Source organism: Nelumbo lutea, chromosome 6 (genome assembly GCF_056320005.1).
Source record: "Nelumbo lutea isolate HS-2025 chromosome 6, American lotus-T2T, whole genome shotgun sequence".
Lineage (NCBI taxonomy): Eukaryota > Viridiplantae > Streptophyta > Magnoliopsida > Proteales > Nelumbonaceae > Nelumbo > Nelumbo lutea.
The window spans coordinates 57,878,924-57,899,548 of NC_142689.1; the positions used below are offsets into that span (position 1 = coordinate 57,878,924).

A 20,625-nucleotide genomic window follows, 5' to 3' on the forward strand; every position below is an offset into this window, starting at 1 on the left:
CAAGCTACAGGTGCAAAAACTTCAGTGTAGTCGATCCCAAACTGCTTCGATTATCCCTTGGCCACGAGCCTTGCTTTGTATTTGTCTACTTCCCCATTCTTGTTTAGCTTGGTCTTAAATACCCATTTTACTCCTATTTTTTTTTTGCTCCAACTAGAAGTGTGGTCAATTCCCAAGTTTCATTCTTCTCAATGGCTTTGATTTCCAAGTCCATTGCCTCTCTCCACTTCTGGCTGTTGACAGCATCTTCGAAAGACATAGGATCACTAGAGGCAGTAAGCATCATGAAATTATTTTCTTCTTCTTCAGATAATCCCTCACCACTTACATAATCTTCCATCCACGTTGGTGCCCTTCTAACCCTCCCTTGAACTGGACTTGAAGGGTTGTTTTTAGCTTCTTCATTTGATGAAGAACCAGACCCAATAGCACCATCAACAACCTACTCTTCTTCTTCATGTACGTGTTTTTCATCATGCTCTTGTGACCCATCTTCATCTCCCCATTCAAGATCCGCACAGCTAGATCCTTTAGTTGTTTTACTCCATTCCCACTTCTTGTCCTCTTCAAACACCACATCTCTGCTTATAATTATATTCTTTGACACAGGATCATACATCCTATAGGCTTTAGATTCCTGGCTTAAGCCTAAGAAGACACACTGGAGACTTTTGTCATCAAGCTTCTGTCTATTATTGTCGGGGATATGCACATGTCCAATGCATCCAAACACCTTAAAGTGCGCCACTGAAGGTTTGAAGCCAGACCATGCTTCCTTTGGTGTCTTATCTTTTACAGCAAGAGTAGGACATCAGTTGAGCAAGTGAACAACCCAATTGACAGCTTCCGGCCAAAATTCTTTAGGGACGAGCTTCTCCGTTAGCATTCATCATACCATGTTCATGATCGTCCAGTTCTTCCGTTCTGCGACCCCATTTTGTTGTGGGGTGTAGGCTACGGTGAGTTGTCTAGCAATACCATTTGAGCTGCAATACTCATTGAATTCAAGTGAGGTGAACTCTCCACCCCGGTCAGTTCGAAGACAACATATAACATTTCTAGTTTCTTTTTCTACTAGACTCTTGAATTATTTGAATACAATAAATGCTTCTGACTTGAGATTCAAAAAATAAGCCCATAGCTTTTTGCTATAATCATCAATAAATGTGAGTATATACCTTTTATGGTTGTTTGATTCAGGTGTGATGGGACCACAGATATTGGCATGTACAAGTTGCAGCTTCTTTGTAGCTCTCCACAAACTCCTTGTAGGAATGGTTTCTCGGTGCTGCTTGCCTATCATACAGACTGTGCATACTGCAGATGAACTATTGAGAGGAGGCATGCCCGTTACCATCTGCTTGTAGGATAGGGTTCTTAAGCCCTTGAAATTTAAGTGCCCAAATCTATGGTGCCACAAGTCAGTTTGATCTTCGGATGTGATCTGCATGCAGGGACAGGAACTTGAGCTTGGTCTACTTATGTTCCAATTTTAGCAAGAAGAATAAACATCCGATTAACAGACATTTGAATTTGCATAATCAACCCTCGTTCATGATGATAAATCTTGCATTCTCCATGCTGCATTAGAATAGCTAGATTGCGTTCCTGTAGCTGATCAATACTAAGAAGACTACTTTTAAGCTTAGGACAATAAAATACTTCAGTAATTACCTGACTTGTGCCATTGACTCGCGGCTTGATGCTTCCCTTCCCCATTACTACCATTTTGGTGTTATTGCCGAGTTTCACAACCTGCCTAAAAGATTCATCTAGATGGAGAAACCATTGGCTATCTCCAGTCATATGGTTGCTGCAACCGGAGTCCAAGAACCACATCGTTCCTGTCTTAGAGTTGTGAAGATCCATTTGAGCCATCAGCAACATTTCTTCATCTAACTCGGCATAATAAGCTCCTTTTTCCCAATTAAGACATTCGTATTGGAAGTGTCCTAGGTTGTGGCACTTGTAGCACTCCATAAAAGCTTTGTTAAATCCCTGTCTGCCTCGACCTCTTCCATGACCTCGAGATGCACTTCGACCACCTCAGCCTCTGCCTCTTCCTCCTTCATATGAGACATTCAAAGCTTGTTCATCACCTCTATTATGACTGTTCATTCTTTGTTCATGAACAAGTAAGCTACTTTGAAGCTCATCTATGGTAAGTTTGCTCAAATCATTAGACTCCTCTATCGAACATACCACATAATCAAATCTAGAAGTAATCAATTAACAGTAGTCAGTGTCCGAGCAAAGTATTCGTCCACCATCTCCCCTTCTTTCATCTGCAACACCTCAAATTCTCTTCTCAAAGCTTGCAATTGAGCTCTCTTGACTCGTGTTGACCCCTAGTATTTTTGTTTCATAGAGTCCCATATGCTCTTTAAACTCCCTTTGTCAAGGATTGTCTCCATGATAGTGCGATCAATAGCATGGAAAAGATCATTTTTCACCTTTAGGTCCGTGAGTCGCAGCGTCTCCATTGTTTCTCTTTGTGCCTCTGTTTGCACAGCTCCATCTTCTACTATAGGAATTCCTGATTCTACCAAGTGCCAATACTGTTTGGATCGGAGAAGATTCTCCATGCGCATAGCCCAATGGTTGTAGCGATCATCAAACTACGGAATAGCAATTTGGATGTATTTATCTGTTGCCATCGCAAGGTGTTCCACTCGTTCTCACCAAGTGTTTCACTCTTCTCTCTTATTAGGATACTGTAGTTCCTAACTTCACTCAACTAGGCTCTGATACCAGATTGTTGTACTCTCAAGTTTTAAACAAAAAATATAGATAACTGGAAGCTCAAAAGCATATTTATTGAATGAAAGATAATGTGACTTTATACAAGCCTTACAAAAACAAAATTGCGAAAACAGAGCCTAAAGACATGGTCAATCTGTTACAGGAATCTAAGCTAAGATAAAATCTTTCAAACCAGGAAATTATTAACAGAAGTAACAACTAAGATGGACTAAGTCAAATTGACTTTAGTCACCAAATATCCTAACAATATCTACCAATTTCCCACTTCACTATCTTCATCTGTCACTTGTCAGCCTAATCCCTTATTGAACCCACTACATATTCACAAGTAGCCAAAGACTCAAATTGGCACAATGCTATGCATGAAGAAATTGTTGCGCTTGAAGGAAACCATACATGGTTAATTGTACATCTTCCACCTAGAAAGCAGTTGATGGTTCTAAGTGGGTCTATAAGCTTAAATATTGGGCTAATGGCACTATTAAGCGTTATAAGGTGCAATTAGTAGCTAAGGGGTATAGTCAAGTAGAAGGGTACGACTATCATGACACATATGCTCCCGTGGACAAACTTGTCACACTCTGTTGTTTGCTTGCCCTTGCTGTAGTTCAGGGTTGGGAACTCCACTAGTTAGACGTTAATAACACCTTTCTAAACGGCAGCCTGAATGAAGATGTTTATATGTCCATTCTCTTGGATTTCCTAAACATGAGAAAAATAAGGTTTGGAAGCTCCACAAATCATTGTATGGCCTCAAGCAAGCATCCCGATGTTGGTTTGAAAATTTTGCAGCTACACTCAAGCATATTGGTTTTGTACAATCAGTGGCTGACTATTCCTTATTTGCATCCAAGATGGAAAGATCATATGTTGCAATTCTTGTGTACGTTGATGACTTGGTCATCACATGGGATGGTGTTACTTGAATCAGTTCTCTCAAGGCTTATTTGCATGACTGCTTCCACTTGAAAGATTTGGGCCTACTTCGATATTTTTTGGGCTTTGAAATTTCTACATCATCCTCGGGGATCTTTGTATGCTAGCAGAAGTATGTTTTAGATATCTTGACTGAAATAGGAATGCTTAACTGCAAACTAGTCTCACACCCAATGGAACAACATCGACATTTTGTTAACATGGATAGCCCATTGCTTGTTGATCTGGCCCAACACAGGCACCTAATAAGTCAATTGGTTTATTTAACCACAACACGACCAATGAGGGTGGATTTGGCCCTCCAATGACATTATGACACATGGCATCTCAGAACAGGTAGATGACACCTAGACATCACCTAAGTGATGATTTGGAGTCCCAGATCGCGGCTCATCTTTACCCCAACCTGACGACTTGCCTTTATCGCCGACTTGGTGACCTTGACTACAACTTAGGTCGGCTTGCAGCACCTCGTCACCAGCCAAAGTGACCTCGATGCAAGGAGCGACCTCCCTTGAGGGCGTGCTAGCTCGACTGAGGTCCAGGTGGCGACTTGCGAGACGTGCTCGCCAACAAATTCGACTTGCATATCCTAACACTCCCACGTTTCTTGGAAGTTGGTCCACATACCGAATGTTCTAGAGGGTAGTCAACATGCATGGTGGTTACCTCCGAGGATTTCGAACCGGTTAGGCACAACCTCCTTGAAATCTCGGATGCAGTGTGTGAGGCCCACACCGAACGATGCCTATATAAAGGCACCAACTCCAAAGACCCAAGGGGGAAGGCACACGCGATTATTTGCTCACTAGCATCCTAGCATTCAAGTATTCAACTCGCAACCATAATACAATACTAACTTAAGCATTGGTGTAACCTCGTCTGGTTAGCCACCTTGGGTTCTTTGACACCGATTCCTTGCATCTCTCTAAAAAGTTACACAGCTCGGCAATCAACCTAGCTCGGCACCCGATCAACTACCTAGCTCTGCCAAGCCAGCTCGGTATCCAAGTTCTCATCCTACAGAAATCCTACAACTTGACTTCCGAATCATCAGCCACTGGGAAATAGCCAGACGACCAGAGAGTAGTCAAATTGCACACCATTAGTCAGTATCCGATTCACCGATGAGTGGAGTGCTACCAAAAAACCCTTCATCAATGACCTAATTTGAGCTATCCTATGCATACCCTCACTCAATTCATGAACTATGTACATGAGGAACACATGCAAGCGGCCAAGCGAATCCTATGCTACATTAAATCAAATACTAGTCAAGGTATTTTATTCTCCACAGTCAATGACTTAGTTATTTGCAGTTACTGTGATTCTAACTGGGCTGCATGACCTCTTACATGGTGGTCCACAACTGGGTATGTGAAATGCTTGATTTTTCACTCCTTTCTTGGAAAACAAAGAAGCAGACAACCATTTCTTGCTCATCTCCTAAGGCAGAATATCGAGCCATGGCTGTAGCCACAAGTGAGCTATTGTGGCTCCAACGAGTTCTTCATGATCTTGACTTACCTCTTGATTGGCCTATGCAATTACTTTGTGATAGTAAGGCTGCCATTTACATTGCCACTAATGCCATCTTCCATAAATGTACGAAATACATCAATATTGATAGCCACTTCGCACGTGAACATGTACAAAACAAAGAAATTGAACTTCATCATTTTGTTACCAAGTCTTAACTAGCTAATCTCCTCAAAAAAGTTTTGGGTGTTGATCAGTTTTCATTGTTATTGGGCAAATTGGGCATCACACATGCTCCAACTTGAGGGGGTGTTATAAATAAAGACAATTGTAACAAACTCTAATGGTGTGACCAAAATTGTCCAAGTTGCATTGATAGTTGTCCAACTTGTGTTGATGTCTAATGATTTAATGCGAAAATCTTCATTCTGATTTTTTATTTTTAGCTCCCCTATTTTATCGTCCACCAGCAATGGTTGCACCATCGTTACACACTCCTTCCCCCTCTCTATTTGTACTCTATCTCCCTTTTTCTTGATTCATTTTGAAAATTTGAAGGAGAATTGATGAAGGGTATTTTGGTAGCACCCTGTTCACTAGTGACTCAGATGTTGACTGATGGTGCACGATTTGACTACTTTCTAGTCGTCTGGCTATTTCCCAGTGGTTGATAACTTGGAAGTTGAATTGTAGGATTTTCGTTGGATGAAAACTTGGATGCTGAGCTGGCTTGGCAGAGCTAGGCGGTTGACCAAGTGCTGAGCTAGGCTGATTGCCGAGCTGTGTAGCATTTTAGAGAGACCTGCAAGGAATCGGTGTCAGAGGACCCGGGGTGGCTAACTTGGCGAGGTCACTCCAATGCTTAAGTTAGTACTGCATTATGGTTGTGAGTTGAATACTTAAATGCTAGGATGCTAGTGAGCAAATAATCATGTGTACCTTCCCCCTTGGGCTTTGGGGTTGGTGCCTTTGTATAGGCATTGTTTAGTGTGGGCCTCACGCACTGCATCCAAGATTTCCCGGAGTTCATGCCTAACTGGTCCAAAATCCTCGAAGGTAACCACCATGCATGTTGACCACCCTTTGGAACATTCGGTACGTGGGCCAACTTCCAGGAAACATGGGAGAATCGGTATATGCGTGCCGAATTTGTCGGCGAGCACATCTCGCAGGTCGCCACCTGGACCTCAGTCAAGCCAGCATACCCTCGAGGGAGGTCACTCCTTGCGTCGAGGTCACTTCGGCCGGTGACGAGGTGCTATAGGCTGACCTTGGACGAGGTTGCCAGGTCGGGGTAAAGACAAGCCGCAATCTGGGACTCCAAATCATTACTTAGGTGGTGTCTAGGTGTCATCTAACTGTTCTGAGATGCCATGTGTCACAATGTCATTGGAGGGCCAAATTCACCCTCATCAATTGCCCCCACCCCCGAGCTGAAAGTAGCTTGGAGAAGGGAGTAGATCGCTCCTTTTGGCCCGAAATGACTGATTCAATAAGCTCATAGTCATAAGCGTCAGTCCAATTTTCTTCTTAGGTTGGAAGAGTCCAAGTGTTTGTAGCCTTACGTAGGACCTCACTGTTTTGATTATCAGGGCACGAGAGCGAATTCATCCACTCCAGGAGAGGTGGAGTAGGTACCCCAAGGGCATTTACCTTATTAGGGATGCTACCATCAAGGGGTTCTATAGTCCAACTAAATACCTCAAGAGCGAAGCTCATCATGCCATCCTCAAGAAGGGGTTCTGTGTGGTTGTTTTATTAGGTCTTTCCACCTAGGTAGACTTTGACGTAGTGTTTCTCAAGCTGGTTCACAAAAGAGTAGCCAGCGAGTTCGATGCGGAGCTAAGAACCAAGGTGGAGGTCGACCGTGAAGAAATCAGCCAAGTTTGTGTCTGTCATGATGCTGAAAGCGAACTAGTCTTTCATTTGTTCCGAGTTAAGTGTGGATTCACCTGAGGTGCCAAACTGGTGGGCTGGGCATAGTTAGGAATAATCCGAGGTCGTTGTAAGCCGAGGGGTGCGAACATTGTAGGGAATGTATCCGATATGTTTGCACACCGATGAACGCAAACTACTTTTTCATTTCGCCCATGCCAGAGAGGCAACTGGGGTTTAGGTTACCCCTGCTGAAGTGACTGGGGTTTAGGTTGCCCATGCCGAAGCAACTAGGTTTTGTGTGGTGCCGAGTTCTTCTATTAGCTCGCCACTTTAACCCTTAGGCCTAGGGAGCAACTCGTAGTCCACTTTCCTTATTCTTGACTTTGCCCATGCCGAAGAGGCGACTAGGTCTCAGGTCGTGCCAAGGTCTTTATCAGCTCGACACCTTAGCCCTTAGGCTTAGGGAGCGATTTCGTAGTCCACTCTCCTTAATATTATTTGGCCAATGTGCAGGCTAACCTTTTTGCCTACGCGGGTGGCCATTCTGTAATAACTTCTCATATGGCTGCTTCTACGTCATCCCGTGGGATTATCTTCCTAGGTGAGTGCTGAAGAGACCATGGTGTACATGTTCTACCCCCCCCCCTCATGAGGGCATAATGTTGTTGTCGGTGTGAGTCGGTAGTTTGGGGCCACGACTGCACTGCATCAGCCTCGTAATGGCGCCGGTCGTCCACTCCTATGACAAGCCACAAGGAGCTCGACCTGCGGGGGCAGCTCTACTAACTGTAGGTTGCTAACTCATTCAAAAGCCTTGAGGGGCTCGACCGGCAAGGGCATTCGCATAATTCGTAGGCCGTTAACTCCCGTGGGAGCCTCGAAGGGTTCAATCTGTAGGGGAGACCTCGCGAAGAGGACTGATGAGGCTTATCCAGACTGAAATAAAGTCGGTAGAGCCGCTTAGTCTGTTGGCCACCAACTTCCTGCGGGAACCATGACTAGCTCGACCTGCGGGGACAACCTTACTCCAAGGTGCCTGTTGCCAAGCTACTAGTTGTTAAGGTCGATTTGCTGCTACCTATTCTGCATCGACATGAATACGTCGAGCTACTCTCATGCTCACATCTGGAAATTCATGCTTCATCTTATGGAACTGTCGTGCTTTGATCTTGGTGGGAAATACTAATGGCTCTACCACGAGGAGAGGGGCGTTCACATGCAGTAGTGGGGTTTTTATTTAGGGCACTGGGGATGCCAAGTTCGGCTTGAGCTTGTCTGATTGTTACAGAGGAATTCTTCAGGTTCATCACAGATGTTTTTGCCTCCCAATAATCGGTATTCGTTCTGGGTGTTGATGCTGCTCAAAAGTGCCTTTGAGTTCATAAAAAATGGAAATTAGAAAGTGAGAACTTTAATTTCTAAAAGGTGAGATCTTAACTTTCTGGAAAATAAGGACTTAGCTTTTTAGAGGTGAGAACTTAGCTTCTTGTAGCGTTTCCCACAGACGATGCCAATTGATGAAGGGTTTTTTGGCAACACCCCACTCATTGGTGGGTGATTCAGATGCTGACTGATGGTGCACGATTTGACTACTCTCTGGTCGTCTAGCTATTTCCTAGTGGCTGATGACTCGGAAGTCGAACTGTATGATTTCTGTTGGATGAAAACTTGGATGTCGAGCTGGCTTGGCAGAGCTAGGCGGTCGATCGGGTGCCGAGCTAGGTTGGTTGCCGAGCTGTGTAGCTTTTTAGAGAGACCTTCAAGGAATCGGTGTTACAGGACCCGGGGTGGTTAACCTAGCGAGGTCGCTCCGATGCTTAAGTTAGTATTGTATTATGGTTGCGAGCTGGATACTTGAATGCTAGGATGCTAGTGAACAAATAATCGCGGGTACCTTCCCCCTTGGGTCTTTGGGGTTAATGCTTTTATGTAGGCATTTTTCGGTGTGGGCTTCACGCACTGCATCTGAGATTTCCAAGAGATCATGCCTAACCGGTCTGAAATCCTTGGAGGTAACTACCATGCACGTTGACCACCATCTGGAACATTCAGTACATGGGCCAACTTCTGAGAAACATGGGAGTATTAGGATATGCATGCCGAATTTGTCGGCGAGCACGTCTCGTAGGTTGCCACCTAGACCTTAGTCAAGTCGGCACGCCCTCAAGGGAGGTCGCTCCTCGCGTCAAGGTCATTTCGATCAATGACGAGGTACTACAGGCTGACCTTGGACGAGGTGCTGCAAGCCAACTTTAGTTGTGGTTGAGGTCGCCTCGCCAGGTCAAGGTAAAAACAAGCAAAGATCTAAGACTCCAAATTATCATTTAAGTGGTGTCTAAATGTCATCTAGCTGTTATAAGATGCCATGTGCCATAATGTCATTGGAAGGCCAAATCCGCATCTGCCCTCATCAGGAATAATGGATAAAATAGTCTCTTTTGTTTTCCGATCAACAACATTAATGGCAAGGAGGTTTTAGACAATCCTAAAAATTCTTCAGAATATTCTAAGATGATGTGTAAATAGTAAAGATAAAGTTAGTGTCAATTAGCTAAATCATAAAGATAGTTTAAGAATTTTTCCATTTATTAATTTGGCTTAGTCAATTAGCTAAATTATAAGAGTAGTTTAAGAAATTTGCCGTTCATTAATTTGGCCTATGATCTTTTTCAAACCGAATCAAATTCAATTACAAACACCCCTAATTACAGCAGCCTGCACTCAGAATAGGGTAACAGAATTATAGAACTACATCCACCTAACATGGAACAAAAAATGAGGTGGCTCGAGGATGCTACATGGAACAAAAGTGATTTCATTTCAGTTTTTCTTAGCACTGGAACCACAGAAAATGTCCATCTTAACATTAACATGGCAGTTTCAGACTATTCGGTTTAGATGCTGCATCTCTCGACACTTCCGGTATCAAACGTAATACAAAGCTGAGAAGACATTGAGTCGGCTCCTCCCACCCATACTTTTTTGCTTAAACAAAAAGAAAAAAAAAATAAAAAAATAAAGAAATAAAGAAAAATAATATTAAAATGCATCCACTGGAGAGAAGTTGCCTGTGGGAAGGTTGTTGAATATTTACAAAAATCCAAAATCAGGGTAACTTGGGCTTAACTAGCAGAAGAGTCATGACTAGGCACTATATCCGCAGTTATTGCAGGAAACGGTTTGATGGATGATCGAAGCGACTCTGGCCCCTCTGTAGCAATTCTCTTACACAATGCATCACAATTACTTAATACCTCGGTCAGCCTTCCTTTCAGCTCCCCAACCTCCACTTGCAATGAGTGAACTGCATACCATTTCCCATATAACGCAATAACCATTAGATGCATTTTTTTATTGCTAAAACTTCTAGAAAAGGAAATTCATGAAGTAAATAGTACAGGAAACAAAACAAGGAATGCCTGATAACATGGGCGTTTAAGCACATTTTGGGGCAGATATCCCTTGAACAGAAATAGGAAACCTCGCAAGTGTTTTCTCCAAGTGTTGATTCATTAGTAAAAAGGTTACTTAACTGATGACCTAATATCCTGCTGTTACTGCTGCTACCACCCCTGGCACATTAGCACAGAAAGGGATCTCCCTATTTGATTATCTTACCCTTTGAAACAAAATAACTTGGCATGCAAATAGTCTCAGACTTTCGGACTTTGGATTGTCTGTTAGAGAAAAAAGGCTGAGTTTGAAAGGAGTACAAATGCAAATATGTAGAGCGCAATACCTTATATTTTGTATGTATTTACACTGTACATATTTGCATTTGTACTGCTTCCAAACTGAGCCTAAATACCTATTCAGGGACCTAGCATAAAAGCTAACGGCTTAAGCTGATGAGGTCCCTGGATAGGTATTTATTCTATAACATTGTCAGATGAAATTACATGTTTTCCACCATTTTAATTAGTTATACATTGAATATATAACACTTGATTAAATAATAAAATAATATATGTTGTTTTTGTTCAGAATATTTTTCATTAGTTGGAACTTTCTTTCTTTTTTCTAAACCTGAAAGAAAGTCTGAAATTTTCGCTCATCAAAAAACTAGGTTAGAAGACCCCAACTTTGGTCGCGCCATCATTTTGCAGTACAGAAGATTCATACAACTGGGGTATTGCATTTTCCCTTCCAACAAAACAAATGATTGAGCCAACACATGATACAAAGCCAGCAATTAGTCATTTATACACGGATAAGACAGCTAAGCGATGCCTAGGCAAGACAATCCATGCCTAGGTGCAATAAATGAATAAATAAATGTATTATTTGTTCAATGTATGTAAACAACTTAAACTTGATTTTCAGAAATAATGACAAGATCTTCAGTAACATACATCCCTTTTTCAAAGAAAAAGAGATGCACACATGCAGAAAAAAAGTACTATTTTTAACTCTACGTGCCCTCCTATTGACAAAAAAGAAAGGAGAGGCTACAAAATCATATCAATATATAGAGGGGGAATAATTATTTGCTCGTGTTTAAGTTTTCTATGTTCATATCTATACTACCTGCCTAGTTGGTTGCCTAGAAAATAGTCCACTTAACCCTTGGACTTTGAGCAGTTCAAGGGTGTTTTTGTCAATTGGCATATATTCCAACTGATGGTTTCCTGTAAAATCAAGTTTTCCCATGGCCTATGAGCTATCCAAGAGGTTGTAAATTGATTCAATAATTTATGCTGAAGACAGCCAGACACACCAGGGTGTGGGAATTGTATTTAGTATGCATGAATTACTTTAAGTGATGCCCCTTGCCCTGTGCAAAAGTTACCCATAAAAGATATAAAAAGAAAAGCAAGTGAGCTACCTCCAGAGAGATGATAAGCAGTTGTCCTCATAGTTGATACTGAGTAATTGAAACGCTGAAGAAGTTTTACTGCCAAAGCATCTGCCACTTCTATTCTGTTCTCTATCTCCTCCTGCAAAAATTAGTAGTAGGTTGCAGTATGTCGATGTCTCCAAGTTCTTACGAAGAGTGGTACAAAGTACGAACTCAACTTTTCTACAGCTATGCAGTTCATTTTTTGTCCTAGGCAGAGGATTACAGGCTTTGCATGCTCAATTGTTAGAATGAGTTGGGAAAAAGGAATCTCAATTGTTCTATCAAAAAATTATCCAGAAGATATGCACAAAAATCTAAAATTGCTTCGCCACATAATAGGCACATGACCAGATAATCATTATATGTCAATAGAAACCAATTCCCGTGATGGCTGCGTTCTCTCCACATCAAAATCAAAGGATCATATATTTTCTACTCTAATAAAAAAATTAGTTGAAATATATTGCAAGCCTGAACTGCATGGTTCACTCAAGAGCAATCAAAATACAAACGATTTAAGTTGCAATATTGGGAAGTATGCATAAGCCTAGATGAAAGTGTTCTAGAATACAGTATAAATTAATAACTCTTTAACATTAAATTTGAATTGTGCAGGGAGGTACTTGTTTCTGGCTGATCTTTTTGGCTTTCTCTTCCTGCCAATCACGGTACATTGAAAAGAGCTCTAACAGCACCTTGGGGTTTAGAGTACCTGTAGCAATGAGGACTAAATTACAAAATGTGACCTGTATTTTATTTATCAGCAAACTGACCTGAAATTTTTTTGCTCAAATAGATTTTGGAAGCAAAGGAGCAATGTGGAAGGCTAGAAGTAAATAATAATGAGAATACAGCACAAATTTAAAAATCACATGCTCAAATCCCAAAGAAGTGAGAAAGAAACCAAATAAATGGGATAATAATCCCATGAACAACGAATTACTGAGCTTTTGATCAAGACAAACAGCACTAATAGAAGACATATGTCATGTATAACCATAAAGGGTGAACCTGTGAGATCTTTGGGGCAAAGTGGATATCTTTCCATAAATGCATGCATCGGCAAACCTTTGAGCTAGATTGAGTATGATAATTGAAAAATGAGATAGGCTATTAAAATTTAGAGTATAACCATTTAGTTTCAGCAGTACCATGCCAACAATTCTAAAAGTGATATCTTTTGCTTCAAAGCAAAAGCTACTCCAGATCAGTGTTTTAAAAACTGACCTGGGAAAGGAACTGTTTTTCTGTCAGGGTGAGATCAGTGATTCAACCATCCATGCCAAACAGATCAACCAGAGACATCATTAAATAAAAATATATAAAAATAAATAAATTATATAAAAAACTGGGTGTATGTTGCATATTAAATATTCATCATATTAAACAAAAATAACTGTGATAAATGAGAATTATTGGATCAAAATACCAAAAAAAAAAGGAAAAGAGAATAATGTGTGATCCATTAACTGGGTCAACCGGTTCCTTCTTTTTTTTTTTTTTTTTTTTTAGTTTTTGAAAGAAGGGTCAAATGGTTCAGTGGTTCAACTGGCCAGGTCACAAGGTCATGAACAAGTCAACACTATTTCTGCAACTGAACAGTTTAGGGTGTAAAGGACCTGAAAATGTGACTGGATGGTGCGTGTGAATGGTCTTGGCCATCTGGTTCAACTGCAGGTTAAAAACACTGCTCTAGATCATCATGGCACGTGGATCAAAGAATGTATTCAAACCCCACTCAACACTTTCAAAGCTGCAGTAGGCACTGATACACTCAGACAGCACTCAGAAGGTGCTTATCAAAATCTTAAAAACAGAAAAAAAAAAGAACTCAGAAGGTGGTTGGACTGTCTGATTATTTGGATTTTTGAGTGGACTTTAGTTCAATTTATGATAGTCCTCTACTATTCTTTTTTTCTTTTTTTTTTTAACTTAAAAGTTTCTGGTAAAATACAGTTTATCTAGAACAAACAGCAATGTCTTTAGGGCTGAAAATTTTTCCATGAAGATGAGGATGAGGAATCTAGGGACTCCTAACTTTTGCAGCCCAAGCTAGCTTACCGTGTGAAAAGACTCGGAAAGAAAACCTACATGGATGAGTGGGAAAACTAGAAAGGATAGGACAAAAAATGAACTAACTTGAAGGAACCTAGGAGTAGCACTGAGGGGTGATAAAATGAGGGAAATAGACTAAGGCAGAGAAGACCATTGCAGTTTTTTTTTTGGTGTTTGTGCTCTTTAACTCTGTATACAAATGTTTAGAGCAGCCATGTCCCCTTTGATGGATAGTTCTAGTGACTACAATCCAGAACCATAACATTGTTGACTATACATGGACAGTTTCTGCCCACAGAGGATGCTACCGTATCTACCATTTTTTCATTTTCGTTTTCAGTTATTAATTAAACAGAGCGGCTCATACACTATCACAATGCACAATGTACCGACTTCCGACCTTGTCCATGCTTGCATTTCCCCCAAATAAAAATTAGGATGGAGAACTCTATTTCAAAGTGAAGAAAACTTCTAAAACTTGTATTCCGTGCGTCAATTAAGAAGAAATTAAAAGAAAAACCCTGTATTTCTTGCTAAGGTTAAGAGCATAAGATTTTATGATGAACGCCTGGAACTGGAAGTCCGATGTAAATGCACAAGCAAGTACTTATCTTCAGATCAAATAAACAATAATACCAAGCAAACCCATCTCAGAAGTCAGAAGTCTATTTTTGTGAAAATTCAATTATGTGGTAAAATAAATAAATAAATAATTCCAGGAGGATCAGAATTCAATGATTTCAAGAGAAAAACAACAGAGGCGCAAGAGTGTAAATCGTAGAGTTCCTAAGCTAAAACAAACCAACCTGGAACCGAAGCCGATGACGGCTTTCTCACGAGAATATCAGTCAAGCTGCTCTCCTCCGGCGGAGACGTCAGTATCGGAGTTGACTGCCATCAAAACAACAGAAATTAGACCTCACGCAGCAACCAAACTATTAAAACCCTAAAACTGCGAGGAAAAAAAAAAAGAGAAAAAAAAGGAAACCATGGAAACAAATGCAAAACTAAATTAGAACTCACTAGTTGGAGAGATTTAATACGGTCTAAAAGGGGATCAACGTCCTCTACTCTCTCGGAGACGGTAGTGATCTCATCGGCAGGTTCCTTTGTACATTGGCAGAAGGAAAAAAAAACAAGGGAGAGAGAGATTAGTAGAACTGCATAGAAATTAAAAAGAAGAAGAAGAAGAAGAAATCACAGCCTCACAGGGGCACAAGGAGTACCTGCGAAAGAGTGGATTCCGAGGAACCCATTGCGGAGGCAATTGGATTGTACGGACTGATACTGAAAGTGCTATTATTGATAATATGGAAGAGAAGGTTTGGAAGAAAGATGCAGTAGAAGAACGTTTACTGTGAGTCGTCAGCTTGTCAGCTCTGGCGGGAACAACCACGACGAGACGACTCACAATTGGAGGCAAAGATGAAAGGATTGAATGGGGTTGGGAATTTGGGATTTTGAGGAAACCGGAAACGGCTTTTGCTAGCTTCAACCGCGCATTACTCTACAAATAAAAAGGTTTATCGTGTATACGGATACAGTACACCGCTCCGTGCAACCTGGAGTAAGCTATGGCCCACACCGTTTTGGTGAGACCGGATTTGTTCCTCACAAAGGGCGTTCCACACCGACCTCACAAATACATCCCACCATGCATTGGGAACATTTCCCGTATTTATACGTTATTATTTACGGGAGATATTCCAAATGCATGGTGAGATGTGCATGTGAGGTCGGTGTGAAGAGGGTGATTTTCCAAGGAACATCTCCCAAGGATAAGTTGCTTTCATTTTGCAAATCACTCAAAAAATGATCCCAAGTGAAGAGGGTGATTTGCCCTTTCAAGCCACGTGGTTTTCATTTCAAGCCACGTGGTGTCATGTGAGGGCAACTTAGTTAGATCAATCTAAGTCGACCAGCCCGAATTACATCTCGACTGGCATGTCGCTCCACACCAGAATGGAGCGCATCACCTCGAGAGAACAAGCCAATGATTTCAGATGCTAGCTTGACTTCCCCACTTAGGCAGCCAATGACTTGAATAGCCAGTCAACCTTTAAGGTATTGACCTACATGGCAAGCTGTCCTTATCCGGTTAGCATACTTATCAGTTCCAAAATAGATGGCGTCTCCAATTGGCAGGGTTGACTCCGATCTCGCATGCTTCGGAGGGACTAGATGAGGATCATCACCAATGCCGGTAGAACATGCCCCAAAAACAATAGGCTGATAAGGCCTATCGCTCTTAGATATCTCGAGCATGTCTCTTGGACCTCGAGGCCTATAAAAAGGCACCTCCACGCCTTCACAAGGTACGTGCAATTAAGTGCAACTAACTCTCTTGCTTTCTTAATCTCCCTTCGCTCTCTTGCTCACTAAGCTCGACTATCTTAAGCATTGGAGTGCCTAGCTTGGGTCCAAACCCCTGGGTACTCTGATCTCTTGCTTCTTGCATATTGAACTATTGACCTCAGTACTCACCCATTTGAGTTGTTCTCCAATAGGGAAGTTGGGCGATTCGACCTCTATCCATTGGCACCGTCTGTGGGAATACTGAATAAAAAGTTAGTTCATCCTCTCACTGCTTTAATTTTGATTTCAATATGTCTTCGCCGAAGAACAACCAGAACAAAGGAACCTCCATTAGGGGCAAACATAGGCAATCAAAGCCTCAGTGGTTCCTACCAGTGTGGATCATTGGCAATTCCAAGATCTGATGCAGTGCATGTGAAGCATGGACCTCCCCGTGCAATCCTGGGAGCAGCATTTCGCCGCTCTTGGGCCAATGTAGCCCTAGGTGCCGTTGTAGACACAATCGTTTCCCTAGAATCAAAACCCAAACCAGAACATCAATCGATCGATCATCCCACCAAAGGATAGACATAAACTCGATGTCTCGGAGAATCCCGCAAGGACCTAAACTTTTGAAGCATGGGACACCACTTATGTCCTTGATGAGGAGATTAGCAAGGCAACCACCTCAGATAGGTCGGACAACATGGCTTCGAAGTCAGGGTCCAGGCGAAAAATAGGCGCAAGAGGCGCTCTAGGCGTGAGGCCTATCAAGACCTGGCTTGGTCCTAAGGTGGAGGATCGTTAGACGAGCCTAGCTACAGATTAGGAAGCCAAATGGTCAAACAACTCAGGTGCGCCTCCATGCACCCAAGCTTCACCCCTATCAGTCGAGATCCTTGCTGAGCCCTAGCCCAAGGACTCCAAGGCCTCAAGCCTGGAGATTTACGATGGAACGATTGACCTAGTTAACCAAGTTGAAAGCTTCCAATTAAGCTATGATGCACCTACATAAAGCAAACAAGGCAAGTTTATGCCTCGCCTTCCCGACCACATTCGGCTAGGATGCTTAGATGTGGTACTCAGCACTGGCCTTGGGCTCCATCAAAACCTAGGACCAATTCATCAACTTGTTCACGATCCACTTCACCACTAGTAGACATTGCCCGAAGAGTCCCTACAAACCTAGAACCTTAACCCTACCGTACAGATGACCACAACGATCCACAACATCTGGGACCCCTACTTGAGAAGGTCGCTTGTGAAGAACCCCCCACAAGACATGGGAAAGTTCATCAAGCAAGCCTAGAAATACATGAATGTCAAGGAGACGCTTCACGTGCAAGAAGAGCTCATCGAAGCTGGCAAGAGGAAAGAACACAACGATGAACGAGATGAGAGTAGTTGCAAGTGTAGTTGGAGAGACAATAGGTGGCCAACCGTTCCATGTCATCATCCAAATGCTCTAGGACTCCCCCTGTGAAGCACAAGAACTATACAACACTAAACGTAAGGAGGGGAGATCTTAATAAAGATCAAGTCGGCCGACTACCACTTCCATAAAGTGAAGGAGCACAACATGGAGAAATATTGGAACCTGAAGGATGAGATTGAGGAGCTCATTTGATGAGAATACCTGAAAATTTTATCAAGAAGGAGGGCTGAGCTGTTGAGCCATCGAGGAACTCACAGATAGACCAACCCCAACAAAACGAACAACCATTCGCTAGGGTGATCCACACGATCACCAGTGGGTCCATAGTAGCAGGTTGCAACTCATTCGTTGGAAAGGTATTGGTGCACGACTTGAGCAATGATGAGGAAAGAACCACCCAAGTGGCTGAGGACAGAGGAGGTGATCTACTTCACCGAAGATGACATGAAAGGGGTTAACTACCCCCATGATGACGCCCATCATCTACAACTACGAGGTGAAGTGCATCTTGGTGGACAATGGCAACTCGGTAGACATCTTGTTCCTGGAGGCCTTCAAGAAGATGCAACTGTAGAGGAAGGACCTCATCCCTACCAATGTGCCACTGGTCAGTTTCAGTGAGGACGTCGTCCGACCTCTAGGAAGAATCAACTTGTTGATTACAGTAGAGACCGCATCGAACAAGATTTTGTTCAAACACAACTTCTTAGTTGTTGACACCCAATCACCATACAAGGCCATTCTTGGCTGCCCCATCTTGCACGCACTCCGAACTATAGTATTCACATATCACTTGGTTATGAAATTCCCTACTAAGCATGGAGTTGGAATGGTACATGGGGACCAATTGGAGTCCCAGAAATGTTACATGGTGGTCAACCTGGAACTACTCAAAGAACCTCAACTCTCCAAACTGGAATGGTACATGGGGACCAATCGGGTCACGACTCAAAGAACCTCAACTCTCCAAACTGGAAAGTTTTTTACATTCAAATGTTGATGTGTTTGCCTGGTCGCTTGCTGGCATGCCCGGCATAGACCCCTCTATTATTACTCATAGAGTTAACATAAATCCCTTGGTTAGACCTGTAAAGCAGAGGAAAATGAACTTTGCCCTAGAGCGGTAGAGGACCATTGACAAAGAGGTTGGGAAGCTCTTTAGTGTCGACTTCATTAGAAAAGTGGAGTATCCAAGCTAGATAGTAAACATGATGCTCATCAAAAAGGCAAACGAGAAGTGGTGTATGTGCATCGACTATACCAACCTGAACTAAGTCTACCCAAAGGATAGCTTCCCACTTCGAAGAATAAATAAACTGGTAGATGCCACCTCAAGGTTTGAGCTATATATTGAGCTTCATGGACACCTACTTTGGTTACAACTAGATCCAGATGGATCCAACGGACCAAGATAGAACAAATTTTCTAACTAAACTAGGCTGCATTGTTAAAAGATCATGCCTTTTTGCCTAAAGAATGCCAAGGCGACCTACCAACATCTCGTAAACAAAATATTTTCAAATTTAATTAGAAATAAAGTAGAAGTTTACGTAGATGATATATTTGCAAAGAGTAAAAGTTCTAGTTCTCTTATCATTGATTTGACCAACATATTTATCGTTCTAAAAAAATATAACTTGAAATTCAACCCGAACAAGTGTCTTTAGTGTCATATCAGGTAAGTTCCTCAGTTACATAGTCACCCGACATGGTATCGAAGCCAACCCCAAAAAGATTAAGGCAATTTTAGATATGTAGCTTTTGAGGTCCATTAAAGAAGTCCAAAGGTTAACATGTCGGATCACCGCCCTCAACCGTTTCATGTCAAGGTCGGTAGGGCAGTGCCTTCCATTTTTCCAAGCCACAAAAAGGCTAAAGACTTCAAGTGAACCGATAGTGTCAACTCACTTTCGATGAGGTTAAGTAGTACCTCAGCTTGGCACGGTTATTGATAAAGCCAAAGCTTTGGGACAAACTTCAATTATACCTCTCTGTGAGCAACGAGATAGTCAGCTCGGTATTGGTCTAGAACATACATTAAGTGCAGTGACCCGTTTACTACATGAGAAAGGTCTTACATGTAGCCAAGACCAAATACCCGGATATAGAGAAGCTCGTGTTCGCTCTTATCATATCAGCTTGAAAGTTGTAACCTTACTTTCAAGCCCACACTATCGTCGTCCTCACCAATCTACCCCTCTGCCAAGTGCTACAAAAGCCAGAGGTCTCAGAAAGATTAATGAAGTGGGCCATCGAGTTCAATGAGTACGACATCTTATTCGAACTACACCCAGTGATCAAAGAACAAGCCTTGGCGGACTTCGTAGCAGAATACACATTCAACTCATTGACCTCAGCACTGGATGAGCTTGCATCCAGTCTGGAGGCATCTGCTAGTGCGGAACCATCTCCCAACTGGGATGAAGAGTCTTGGATCCTCTATGTGGACCACTCATTCAACTAAAGAGGCATTGGAGTTAGGTTGATTCTATTAGGGCTCGACGAGTTGACGTTGGAGTATGCTCTATAGTTCAGATTTCAGGCATCTAACAACAAAGATAAGTATGAAGCCCTCATTGTCATCATATCCCTTACAAAGGAGGTCGATGCAAGGAATGTAAAAGCATGCAGTGACTCCCAGCTCATGGTGAATCAGGTAAACTAACATTATGAAGCTCGGGAGCCAATGATGATTTGGCATTTAGAAAAGGTGCGTAAATTGATCAGATAGTTTGATTCATTCTTCATCCACCAAATACCAAGGTCCGAGAATGCCCAAGCTGACGTGCTTTCAAAGCTAGCCGCCTCTATGGACAACACTAGGAGGATGGTCTACATAAAAGGCCTATCACGCCCTAGCATAGAGAAGATGATAGAAGAGGAGGTCGCTCCGGTGCAGGTCACATAATCGAGTTAGATGGATCCACTCTTCAAGTATCTAGGC

At 42.2% G+C, this 20,625-nt stretch overlaps 1 protein-coding gene across 1 annotated transcript; it reads right to left on the reverse strand.

The window, feature by feature from the left end:
* Positions 1 to 9,851: 9,851 nt before the first annotated feature.
* LOC148849050 (uncharacterized) lies at positions 9,852 to 15,450 on the reverse strand. Its single transcript, XM_088949752.1, has 6 exons — positions 15,178 to 15,450; positions 14,975 to 15,058; positions 14,758 to 14,842; positions 12,520 to 12,608; positions 11,882 to 11,993; positions 9,852 to 10,360 (listed from the first exon to the last, which is right to left on the reverse strand). Exons 1-6 carry the CDS (start codon positions 15,205 to 15,207, stop codon positions 10,179 to 10,181), a joined length of 582 nt encoding a protein of 193 aa, XP_088805878.1. The 5' UTR covers positions 15,208 to 15,450; the 3' UTR covers positions 9,852 to 10,178.
* Positions 15,451 to 20,625: the final 5,175 nt, after the last annotated feature.